The 11,290-nt window shown below is 33.2% G+C and overlaps 2 protein-coding genes across 3 annotated transcripts; one reads left to right on the forward strand and one right to left on the reverse strand.

The window, feature by feature from the left end:
- Positions 1-259: 259 nt before the first annotated feature.
- Positions 260-2,474, forward strand: LOC108722453 (transmembrane protein 115). Its single transcript, XM_018447578.1, has 4 exons — positions 260-746; positions 1,536-1,791; positions 1,878-2,054; positions 2,165-2,474. The coding sequence occupies exons 1-4, from the start codon at positions 296-298 to the stop codon at positions 2,367-2,369; spliced, it is 1,089 nt and encodes a 362-aa protein (XP_018303080.1). The 5' UTR covers positions 260-295; the 3' UTR covers positions 2,370-2,474.
- Positions 2,475-5,350: 2,876 nt separating this feature from the next.
- On the reverse strand, positions 5,351-9,444 carry Hakai (E3 ubiquitin-protein ligase Hakai). Of its 2 annotated transcripts, none has more exons than XM_018447570.1 (5): positions 9,088-9,246; positions 8,718-8,827; positions 7,798-8,106; positions 7,142-7,330; positions 5,351-6,307 (listed from the first exon to the last, which is right to left on the reverse strand). In XM_018447570.1, exons 1-5 carry the CDS (start codon positions 9,122-9,124, stop codon positions 5,555-5,557), a joined length of 1,398 nt encoding a protein of 465 aa, XP_018303072.1. In that variant the 5' UTR covers positions 9,125-9,246; the 3' UTR covers positions 5,351-5,554. The 2 variants fall into 2 exon arrangements, with proteins under 2 accessions (XP_018303072.1, XP_018303073.1); XM_018447571.1 differs by lacking the exon at positions 9,088-9,246 and adding an exon at positions 9,288-9,444 and having other exon boundaries at positions 5,352-6,307.
- Positions 9,445-11,290: the final 1,846 nt, after the last annotated feature.

Genomic DNA, 11,290 nt, shown 5'->3' on the forward strand with positions numbered 1-11,290 from the left:
CGATTAAGTATCAATGACCTCGTTTTTATATACGAAAAATAAAACATAAATCATAGCGGCTGCTAGAATTACAATTTTTGTTGAGTCTTCCGACTTCAACTCGTGCTTCTCTCTCTCTCTCTCTCTCTCTCTCTCTCTCTTTTTCACACTCGATTTCGATAGTAATGGATCTCGAATGATCGATATCACGCGCGGCCAACTGCGGCCAACGTCAGGTGGCGAGCGGTGGATAGCAGCTTTTCCTCTCTCCGAGAGGGGAAACGCGAGGAAAGAGAGGTTAGGTTTGCTCGCGGCGATGGCGACGATAAAGGGCCTGGGTAGGAATATTCCTTACTTAAGGCAACAAGCTGCGGCCCTGCTCGGTAATACCAGCACCAGCGTCAAGTTCATCTGCGTGGTGGTGCTGTTCTCGTATTGCCTGTCCTTCTCCGAGGAGGCGATACGCATCCTGAGCGTGACGCCAGGTTACCTGCTGCCGCCGGTCTTCTGGTTCTGGACGGCTTTCACCTTTTGCTTCCTCGAGATACACTTCTGGGAGGTATGCGTGGACGTCGTGACCGTCGGTTTATGTGGCAAGTTGATCGAGCCCTTGTGGGGCGCCTTCGAGATGATGACGTTCTTCGCCATCGTCAACTTCGGGGTTGCAGTGCTCTCAGCGCTCTTCTACCTGTTTCTCTACATGTGCACCAACAACCCGGACATGCTCTTCAGTATACACATACATGGTTTGACCGGCTACATCGCAGGTACTCTCCTTTTGTGGCTAATTGCATGAAAATGCTAATCGACTTGTTCATTACTTTGTTCATTGCCTTTGGCCAGAAGTACAAAACACAAAATTGACGTAAATGTTCTACGTCTAACAAAAAATAAATTAGAAAAGTTTTACTGATAAATAATATTTATTTTTATAACATTTTTTAAATATTCTATTAGTCACCTTTATCTTTAATTACTAAAGGCATTTTCTAGCAAGGACAGTTCAATACAGTAAATCATCCATTTTTCTTATTTGCCAATGGTAAACAAGAATGAAATGATTCATTGTGTTGTACTGTGTTCATTCTAAATAAAACAGATATATATTTATATTTGCTTTTAAAACAAATATACATTTGAAATTTGGCAAAAGCAAGATAGAAAGTTTTAATGCAGTCCAGACAAAGAGCAAATCTTGCCTTTTCTAAGAAAATGCAATATATTGAGAATGCTTTATATTTAAGATTGTATGAACGCCGAACAGAGCTTTTGTTGATTAATCTTTACAGGTTGGAAAGCCATTGTGATATTATAATGCTGAAAAGTCACATTTTAAGACAAGAAATACACTGAAATAATTATAACAAATTAGATTAATTTTTTAGATTAATTTATAATGTTGATATAATTTTATTTTGGAATAGTTTTCATTAGTCGTGAATACAAAATGTTTCCAAATTAAGTATACCTTTTTGAAAAAGATTTTTTCTGAAAGGAATTTCATGGAAATGTACTTTGATATAGCTTTAAATAGAAATAATTATTTTATTTTACAGGAGTTGCGGTAGCAGTAAAACAAATAATGCCAGATCATATCTTAATCAAGACACCCATTGGGAAGATCACAAATAGAAATATACCCTTAATGGTATGGGTTGTGGGATTGACGTTGTGGCTCATTGGGTTACTAGAAGGTACTCATCCCACCATGTTTCTTAGTGGATTATTAATATCTTGGATATACCTGAGGTTTTATCAAAAACATAACAATGGTACCCGAGGTGATATGGCAGACAATTTTACATTTGCGAGGTGAGATTTTTATGTAATTTTAATTAGTTTCTAGGATTAATGAAAAGATTGAGTCCAACGATTGTCTTACTTGGAACTCTTTGTAGTTTCTTTCCAAATGTTTTACAACCACCAATAGCAGTAATGAGTAACACCATACATGGATTTTTTGTGCGTATTGGACTGTGCCGAAAAGTAGTTAGAAGATTTGACATGTCTAACACACCACCTGGCTTAGTTATTAATCTTCCTGGTATTGATCCTCATGACAGCGAGCGACGCCGGTGAGTAGTTACGAGATAAAAATACAAATATTGAAACTCAATTTTTAAATTAGTAAATATTTTGTCATTGCAAGGTATTTTCATCTTTCCGATCAATATTTACTTTGCAGGCAAATAGCGTTGAAAGCGTTAAGCGAAAGATTAAGCAGAGATCACGCGAAACCTTGGCAACCGGACAGGACTAAAAAACACTCCCCAGTGCCTCCCGCGGTTTCCATACCGATACCTGAATCCACTACACCCAAACCACTCGTATCTCCACTCATTCCACAAGTCAATGTCAATATACATCATCCTTCTAGTAGCAGTACGTGATTATATGAGACTGACTGATTTCAATAGGTTTATAAATTACACTGAAAAGCTTCTAAATAATCATGAATGTAAGGCGCAGGCTTATAATATGGTTATATTCAATAATGGGTGCAAATCTTATTTTTTTAAATCATATATCTATAAATAGAATTTGTTATCACTATAATTTAAGTCGAATTAAAATTTATTATTCTTTTTATGATGTGAATACATTTAAATTTCAAAACTAATAATACGTGCGATTAAATTCATTAAGAGTACTTATTATACACAGAAATTCTTATTTTTATAATATTCATATATGTTTAAACATAATGGAATATTATAGAAAATTTCCACATTAAATAGCTTATATAGTCTTTGAAACCTGAAAGTCTCTAAGACTTTAATACCATTATAAATTGCTAGTAATTACCATTCTTATGCAATGTAAGTTGCAAGTTTCAATCTTTCATTATTCCTATAAAGAGTTAATTTTAACTTCACAATAAATTATGAAAAAATTTTCTGGTTAAAAAGAAATTAATATACTGCCATTTATGAGAAATCAAATTACGTGATAAGTAAAACCATGTCATATTTCCTGAGATTTTATTTTTATATAGTATTTATTTTTTCTGTACTAATAATTAAAAAATAACTTTTGCTATAAAATGTCACTACAACAAATTATGGGACGTCACTCCTTATTGATTATCATGCCATATTAATGCCGATTTAAAAAAAGTATAAGTTTTTCAGAAGATTTTTTTAAATAGCATTTGAGAAAAATAAGATCAATATTTGTATCTTTTGATGCTATTTTCCAAGAAATGAAACAATTCTTTGTTCTTGTCTTATATTAGATTGTATAAAAATCAATGACATGAAAATTTTAATATTTCCATAAAAAGGCGACCTTACAAGTTTATAGTGCCATACGATTAAAGCAGCGCACTGTTCCAAAAATCTAATTATATAATTTAATAGTAACATGTAAAGATGCTTTCAGTACATAGCGACATAATTCTGTTAAGAAAACATTGAAATTGAAGAAAGTGAACAGATTTCATTTTATTTTAAAATAAAATTTTGTACTAATTAAAAATGCGAAAGAGATAAGAAATCTCGATGTTAACTTATACATATATACATACATTGAAATCAGCTAGTTATGAAGTCATGCAGAAAAAGTTCTGTACATTTACATTTTAAGTAAAACATAAATATATATTTTTTCAACAAATTGTTCTAAATCATTATAATCAACATAGAATATAACATTAATTTACTATTATCAGTTCTATTTGGTTTTTAATTTTTAAATGATTTTATACATGAAGATGTATAAAAATTCCAATTTAGATTGCATAACTTTATTTTGTACAGGATCGTTAATTTTATGTAAATGCGTATTTAATGTTATAAAATGTATTAACATTTTTCGTTCATTCATTAGATACATTCGTATATACATAAACGGTATTGCGTGGGAATGGAAGATAGTTTTAATAATAATAATTATGAGGTATATATATATCTTGTATATAAAATTTCATGATAACACGAACGAATTTGTAAATATAATAAAGATTGGTGTAAAACGTAAAGGGAACAAGATATTAAAAAGGGGAAGTGATTATATATAGTGATATCGCTATATATAATCATTATACATATAATGGAATGATATCAAGAGCTATTTTTATGTATGGTGAGACTAAAATTTTGGAAGTATGTAATTGTGTGTTCTGAGCAATTTTGGCCGTCTATTTAACGCAATGATATTGACAAATCTTTTAAGTACTTTTATTGAGTATTTAGTCAAATGATATTTATTACTATGTCTGAAAAATGGAAGGCCAAAATTTGTTGAGTGTAAATGATGTATTTGTTGAAGAAGCCTGTTTTAAGAATCTAATGTAATTATTACATGTATATGTACATGTTATATACACACGTGTGTACATATATATTGTATATATACATATATATACATATATATCAATTAATTTTGTACATAAGTTACAATCGTTACAATCTGTACAATATTAAATTCTACCGACAACAAAAATATCTGTATTTACTTTATTACCAATACATTTTAAAATCAATATGATCGAAAGGAAAAGTCAGTGGGAGATTCAGGAAATCCTTAATAATCTGTAAATATATTTCAAATACTAGAATAATTAAAACACTTACAAATTCATAAATCTTTTATCAAGGGATATAATCTCATTATTATAATGTCTTGTACCAAATATATACAAATATATTATATATAAACTTCTTTTGATAACTTTTTCTTAAAATAATAGATGTTTTTCAATTCAACATTCATTTTTATGACGGAACGCCATAATGCTTCAATAGAATAAATATTGATGCATCTAGTTTTATCAGCAAAATGGCCAAAAAAAAAATCTCAACAAACATAATAACTAAATCAATTTTATTGTAAAATTAAAACAATGTCGCATATCAGGCATGAAACATCGATAATTGTATAATATATAAAAATAATATAGAACACATCATATAAGCATCTAATGCTTGCAGCTACATCATTTACGTGTATATATGTATAATGGATAGATTAGATTCTGTGAAAAATTGTGGATTCTTGAAATTTTGTACTTTTTAAATAATAGAATACATTAATCATTATAGATTCAAGTTTAAACGCTTATACAATATACACTCTATAATCTATATAAGAAACATTTTAATTCGATTTATAATGTAGACTCGTTCACACAATAATGATATAAATATTGAAATATAAAAAATAATACTGCTTGTATATGTATATATATATATATACACATACGCGCGTAATAGTAGATAAGATGTCATTTCTACAATTCAATATTCATTGTTATGTAGATCATTGTATATTATATTGGGAAATTATATACATTTATGTAATACAAAATTTTTCTTCATAAGGGATTTAATAAATAAAGCCCCAATAAGCACGTTTATGACAATCAATATAACATTTTTTTTTATTTTATTGGAGTTGTCAGATCTCTTCAGAGAAATATAGACTCAATAGATTCAGACCGAGTAATCTTAGGTATATTTTTAAAATTTGTTTCTTGTGTGTTTAAATTGAGAAAATGTTTCTCCACTTAGAAATATAAAGTGATAACTTAAGTCTTTCACGTCGACTACCACTAAACTACAACACTCGTTTTTTTTTATCTATAAAACTGCTGCTGATGTTGTGACCATTGTGGTTGTGGTGGTGGTGGCGGTTGTTGTTGAGACGGTGGTGGACCGTATTGAGGTTCCTGTATATAACCAGTAGGTGATGGCCGTATGGAGGTCGGTGCCGACGATACGTACTGTTGCTGCTGCGGTGGTGGCGGTGGTGGTACATAGGACACCTGAGTGGGATGTTGCGGCTGTGAATAGTACTGTTGTGTTGGCTGCGACACCGGGGGTGGCACATTATAACCGCCATAATTGACTGTCGGTGGTGGCGGCGGAGGCGGTGGTGGTGGCGCCGGGTAATAATGATGACTCTGTTGCCCGTGAAGATCGTGCGTAGCTAGAGACGTTGTATCCTGAATCGGTACTGTGATGAGATTGGTTCGCATAGGAGCGTTATTTGGAGGTGGTGGTGGTGGCGCGGTACTCTGCGCATAACTCTGCATCGACATCATCGCTTGCTGCTGCTGTTGCTGTTGCTGCTGCTGCCTGTGTTGTCGATGTTGTTCCAACGTTGGTTGTTGATTCACCAGTGAGTTCACACGAGGATCGTTACCCATGATCGGTTGAACCATGTGAGACTGCACAGATTTAAGCCGCGTATTTTGCATCTGTACGGAGGACACCTTCGTTAGCTGTGACTCCATCTCCGGTTTAGTGTGCACATATTGCGGTGGATCAACTTGCATTCCTTGGACTGGTTGAGGTGGCGCCGAAATATGCCGATGGTTAATGTGAGCCTATATAATGAATTAGAAAAAGTGTTAAATTTGTCAATGCATCTAGATGTAATAATATTTTTAGGTCGATATTCATAGTCATTTCTTATATTTAAGTGTCTTAAATGTAGTCTTAAAATATCACAAACCAATCACAGGGTGGTATTTATAGTCGGATCTTATATTTCAGATTATCTTAGGTTTGGTCTTAGATGGTCTTAAGATTCCATCCAATAAAACAATTGTACAGCATCTCAATATCATACTCAAGACAATTTTAAAATGATGAACAAGATTGGACTGTAATACCATCCGTAGAACGGTATTAGCATCTTAACAGAAGTAATAGAAGTACAACGTTTTTTTATTCATTAAAGCCCAGTTTCACAACTCATGACCGAACTCTTAACTGAGGTTTAACTTATTCCTCATCTCTTTCTAATGCTATAATTGGAAAGAGATGAGAAATAAGTTGAACCTCGGTTAAGCGTTAACCGTGAGTTGTGAAATTGAGCCTTAAAGGATCAAAATAAATTACTATGAAAATAAAGAGATGAAAAATATTTCATTAATGCAAGAACATAATTAATGAAAAATTAAAAAAATTCAGAATCCTATCTTTTATAAAAGAGAGAAATACAATACTAATTTAAAAAAAATAAAAACAGTCAATAATGACTATTCAGTATTTCCAGTGTTAAGATGTTACTTAAGACAGTCATGAAATAAAAAAAGCGATTATAAGTACCAATTTGAACGATTAAATTTTACTATATCATTAATTATTAATCATACAAAAACTTTCTTGAAGATTTATACTTTATAATGTACAACTTTATCAATATTTTCATTTACCTGTAGATCTCGTTGGCTCAGATATGTTCTCCTGCAACCAGCATTTCCATATCTTGTCCCGCCATGCGTACACATGAATACAGTACCCAGGCCAGTTTGCTCCACTCTAGATACCTTCTCCATGCAACGAGGGCAGACTTTATCTTCTCTCTTGGCACAAGATAGGCAGAAAACATGTTTGCAAGGTATCTGAAAAGTATATTAAATATATTAGGAGCAATAATTAAAACCGAATTTAACGAGAAAGATGTGTCCGCGAGAAAACGATTGATTCATAATCAATGGATTTTGAATTTGATCGCAAATCTCAGCTTATGAAGCGTCGGGCGGCTTGATGCTCAGTCCGCGAACTAGCAATCCGTGGATCTAGGTTCGATCCCGTGCCTCACATATGCAGCATTTTTCCTGCATTTAATCTATGCTACATGTATGAATTAGAATCTCAATTTGTTACTAGCCAATTTGGCTCCATTCATGGAGCCAAAGGCCAATTAAAGAATAAGAAGAAAAATAAGACAAAAACTCTCAGCTTATACATCTCGCTTTGAAGATTGTGAGTGAGAGTATAAGAGATGACATATGCATTAAACATAGTTTCAATAAGATTTGATAAGAGAAATATAAATTTCTTGGTCTATTATAATAGCAAAACATACCATACGGCCATAGATGAGAATAGGCTTCAAACATTTGTCACAGCAATGTATCATAGGATTCAGTACTTTCTCTCCTATAAGATTCACCCGATGGTCCCATCTCAAACGCAGCATCGGCTCAGGCGGTCCACGGTTGATGGTTGTGAAAGTCGGTGCTTCTAGTTGTGATATATCAGCCTCCAAGTCGAACTGTTGCTCGAGAGAAGGTTGAGTCACGGGAGGTTCATGTTCGTTCTGCTCCCCACCAGTTGTTTCTGCAGAAGTATCTTCTGCTTGTTGCGGAGTCTCTTCTTCATCGCTTTCTATAACCTGCAAGCAATTCAATGCATAATTCTTTTATATTGAATTAAAATTATTGAAATGACATTACTTTACATTGAATTACAGTTCAGATTAATATACATTAAAATCTGCTTTATATACAGTATTTGCAGTATCAGTAAATGCAATGTATAATATGATGAACTATGATAATAAAATAATACATGTATATTCTATTAAATAACTTAACAATATCATTATTAAATATTAATCATTTAAAATATTCATATAGCTTCACATTTAACTTTGCTACTTTTATGTAGGAGTTTTTAATACTAATTCAATATAATGCAAGTAACCGAATTTATTATGTATAAATATAGATTTCAAAAAGCGAATTACATAAAAAAACAATATTAAAGATCTATATTCTTCAGACAATAAATTCATTTCAATGACAAATTCAATAAACAGAAAAATCTGTTTTGCGACTTGCTTCGTGACATTATTTGTATAATTTATTAAAGTTAATTTTGTATAAGTATTTGTATAAGCCTCTATTATTTTATGTAAGTGTTATATTGAGGAATAAGTTGACAAAAGTATTTAAACTGATTTTTGGACGTAATACTTTTGATACCTGATGAAAATTGATTTACCTTTACTTGCTTCTTGGATCTTCCTCTGGAAGCCCGACCCCCTCGGGTACGTCCACGACCTCGACCACGAGTTCTACCCCTCATTCTTTTACCTCCATTCTCCTCCATCGCTGAAATCAATACATTACGTGAGTCTATTATAATTGGATTGCTTACATGCTTCATTATTCCAACAAATTTTTCTATGAATACAAATCAATTTTTCTTACAAGAATTTATTTATTTTTTTTTCACAGGAAAGGATAGCTACCAACAATTATGCATTATTTATAACTATAATCAATGAAACGCAAATATTCACAAATACAATTTTTAAAGATGATTAGAAGATTAAATTTAGGAATTAAAGATTGAGAACAATAAAATATACATTCAGAATCTGAATCTGAGTCAGAAAAAATGTTCATGTTGTCGATTTAGCTTCTTCTCGAGAAATTCCTGGTATTTCGCGATCGGCAATTGTGTCTCAAATGAAACGTTAAGGTTATATTCTTGATTCTGATTGTCACTCTGACGCTTCTCGAGGATAAAGGCGACGATTCGTGGAAAAGATTGACTGGCGATACTCACAATTGATATTTGACGATTAAATGTTTGTTTTGTCTCGAGCCGTCAAAAAACAATGTTTTCACAACATGCCGTCGGCGATACGCGCGGCTCAACCTTGCAATACAATCTTACGACATTGTTGATATGTGACATGTAGCAATGAACGAATTGCCTTTCATTCGCATCAATGGCTGCGTTCAGCAGACTCAACAGTTTTGCAACCGTTTTATGATTGTCTGCTGAGATAGGACCATTCTTCTAGATCTAAAAGTATGATCCAATTAGCGCGAAGGAAACTTACAACAGTTGCAAAACAAACGTTCTGCTGAACGCACCCAGTGTTGGTAACCTAGAAGCAATGGCCGATCGTACCAGGGCCGTAAAATTATCGTACATAACCCAGAATTATCGTACATACATACATTTTTATTCAACGAGTAAAATTTAAATATGAAATATGTAAGATTTTAATCCGTAATTAAGACGGTCAGAAATAACAATTTTATTTATTACTTAACGTTGAAGTGACTTAGACTGAAATCAGCTTTTGAAATAGATCAGAAATTTCTCGATCAATTCTCAACCGATTTCGTTGAAATTTTTTTGGGATCGTATATAAATGTGTAGAATTGCGATACAAGAGCCAAAACTTTGAAAAAACGTTTCAATAATTTTAAATTTAATTTTCTCAACATAAACTACTACCTTACCCATTCAATACTTTAGAAGCCTCTTAATATAAAGTCGACTTCACTGAAAAAAATGCATGTAATTTTACATGGAAATTACATGTTCATGACTGGAAAATTGCCTAAATATATGATTGGAAATTTACAATTTCCAATAAATTTCCAAGCATATTTATGTAATTTAGATAATTTTCCAGTCATATACGATTTCCATGTAAAATTACATGCATTTTTTTCAGTGTAGTGTCGCACAATAAAAGGAACAGGGAACAGAGAACAGAGAATAAGAATTTCAACCTATCAGAAACTGTATATTCCACAATACATAATTTCTGATAGTTTGAAATTCTTATTCTCTGTTCTCTGTTCCCTGTTCCTTTTATTGTGCGGAGCCCCTAATATGTATTCAATTTTATGAGAATTATACAATCATGCGGGATCTACAATAGAAGTCGTAGTAATCGTAGAGTCTTAAGTCATAAAAAATTAACCAATCACAGTCGAATATGAGAAGAATAATCGACTATGGTTGGTCAATTTTCTACGACTTAAGACCCTACGACCACTACGACTTTCTATTGTAGACCCCGCATTAGTAAGACCAGGCCTTACGTTTTTTGTATGTGCCATGGGCTTTAAGCGTCAAATGCGTAGTCAAACGCAATCATGAAACGTGACATCACACTGAAGTATTTAACTTAAGGTGTATTCCATTCCATAGTTGACGTCACAGTGAATGTAGTAAGCTTTCAGAAATTGATCAATCACAGTCGAGTGTGAGAAGAATAATCGACCATGGTTGGTCAATTCCTTAAGGTGGCGTCCCATGGAGCGGAAATTTACAGCGGAACGCAACAGCGCGACCAATCACAACTCTGCAGTCATTATTCTGCTTTCTTTATTGCGATCGTGATTGGTCGTGCTGTTCTGTTCCGCTATAAATTTCCGCTCATAGGACGCCAGCCTAAGGGCGCATTCACACCTTAACGGAAAAGCAGGAAGCGGAAAAGCAGTGGCCAATCACAACTCGCGCTAGTAGTAATACAAAAAGCCGAATTTATCGAATACCAGTGCGAGTTCTGATTGGCTGCTGCTTTTCCGCTTTCTGCTTTTCCGTCAAGGTGTGAACGCGCCCTAAGGCCTAAAAGGCTATGCATTATGCGTTATGCAAGAGTCTGTGCTGCGACCTTTAAGCAGGAGCACAGAGTCTTGCATAACACATAACACGTAATGCATAAGAAAATAAACCAATCAAAATCCTTTGTTTTCTTCCTTTCCATGAAATAAAGAACTATGATTGGTTGAATTTCTTATGCCTTATGTGTTATGCGTTAT

Source organism: Mycetomoellerius zeteki, unplaced genomic scaffold, assembly GCF_001594055.1.
Source record: "Mycetomoellerius zeteki isolate Tzet28-1 unplaced genomic scaffold, Tzet1.0 scaffold204, whole genome shotgun sequence".
Taxonomy (NCBI): domain Eukaryota; kingdom Metazoa; phylum Arthropoda; class Insecta; order Hymenoptera; family Formicidae; genus Mycetomoellerius; species Mycetomoellerius zeteki.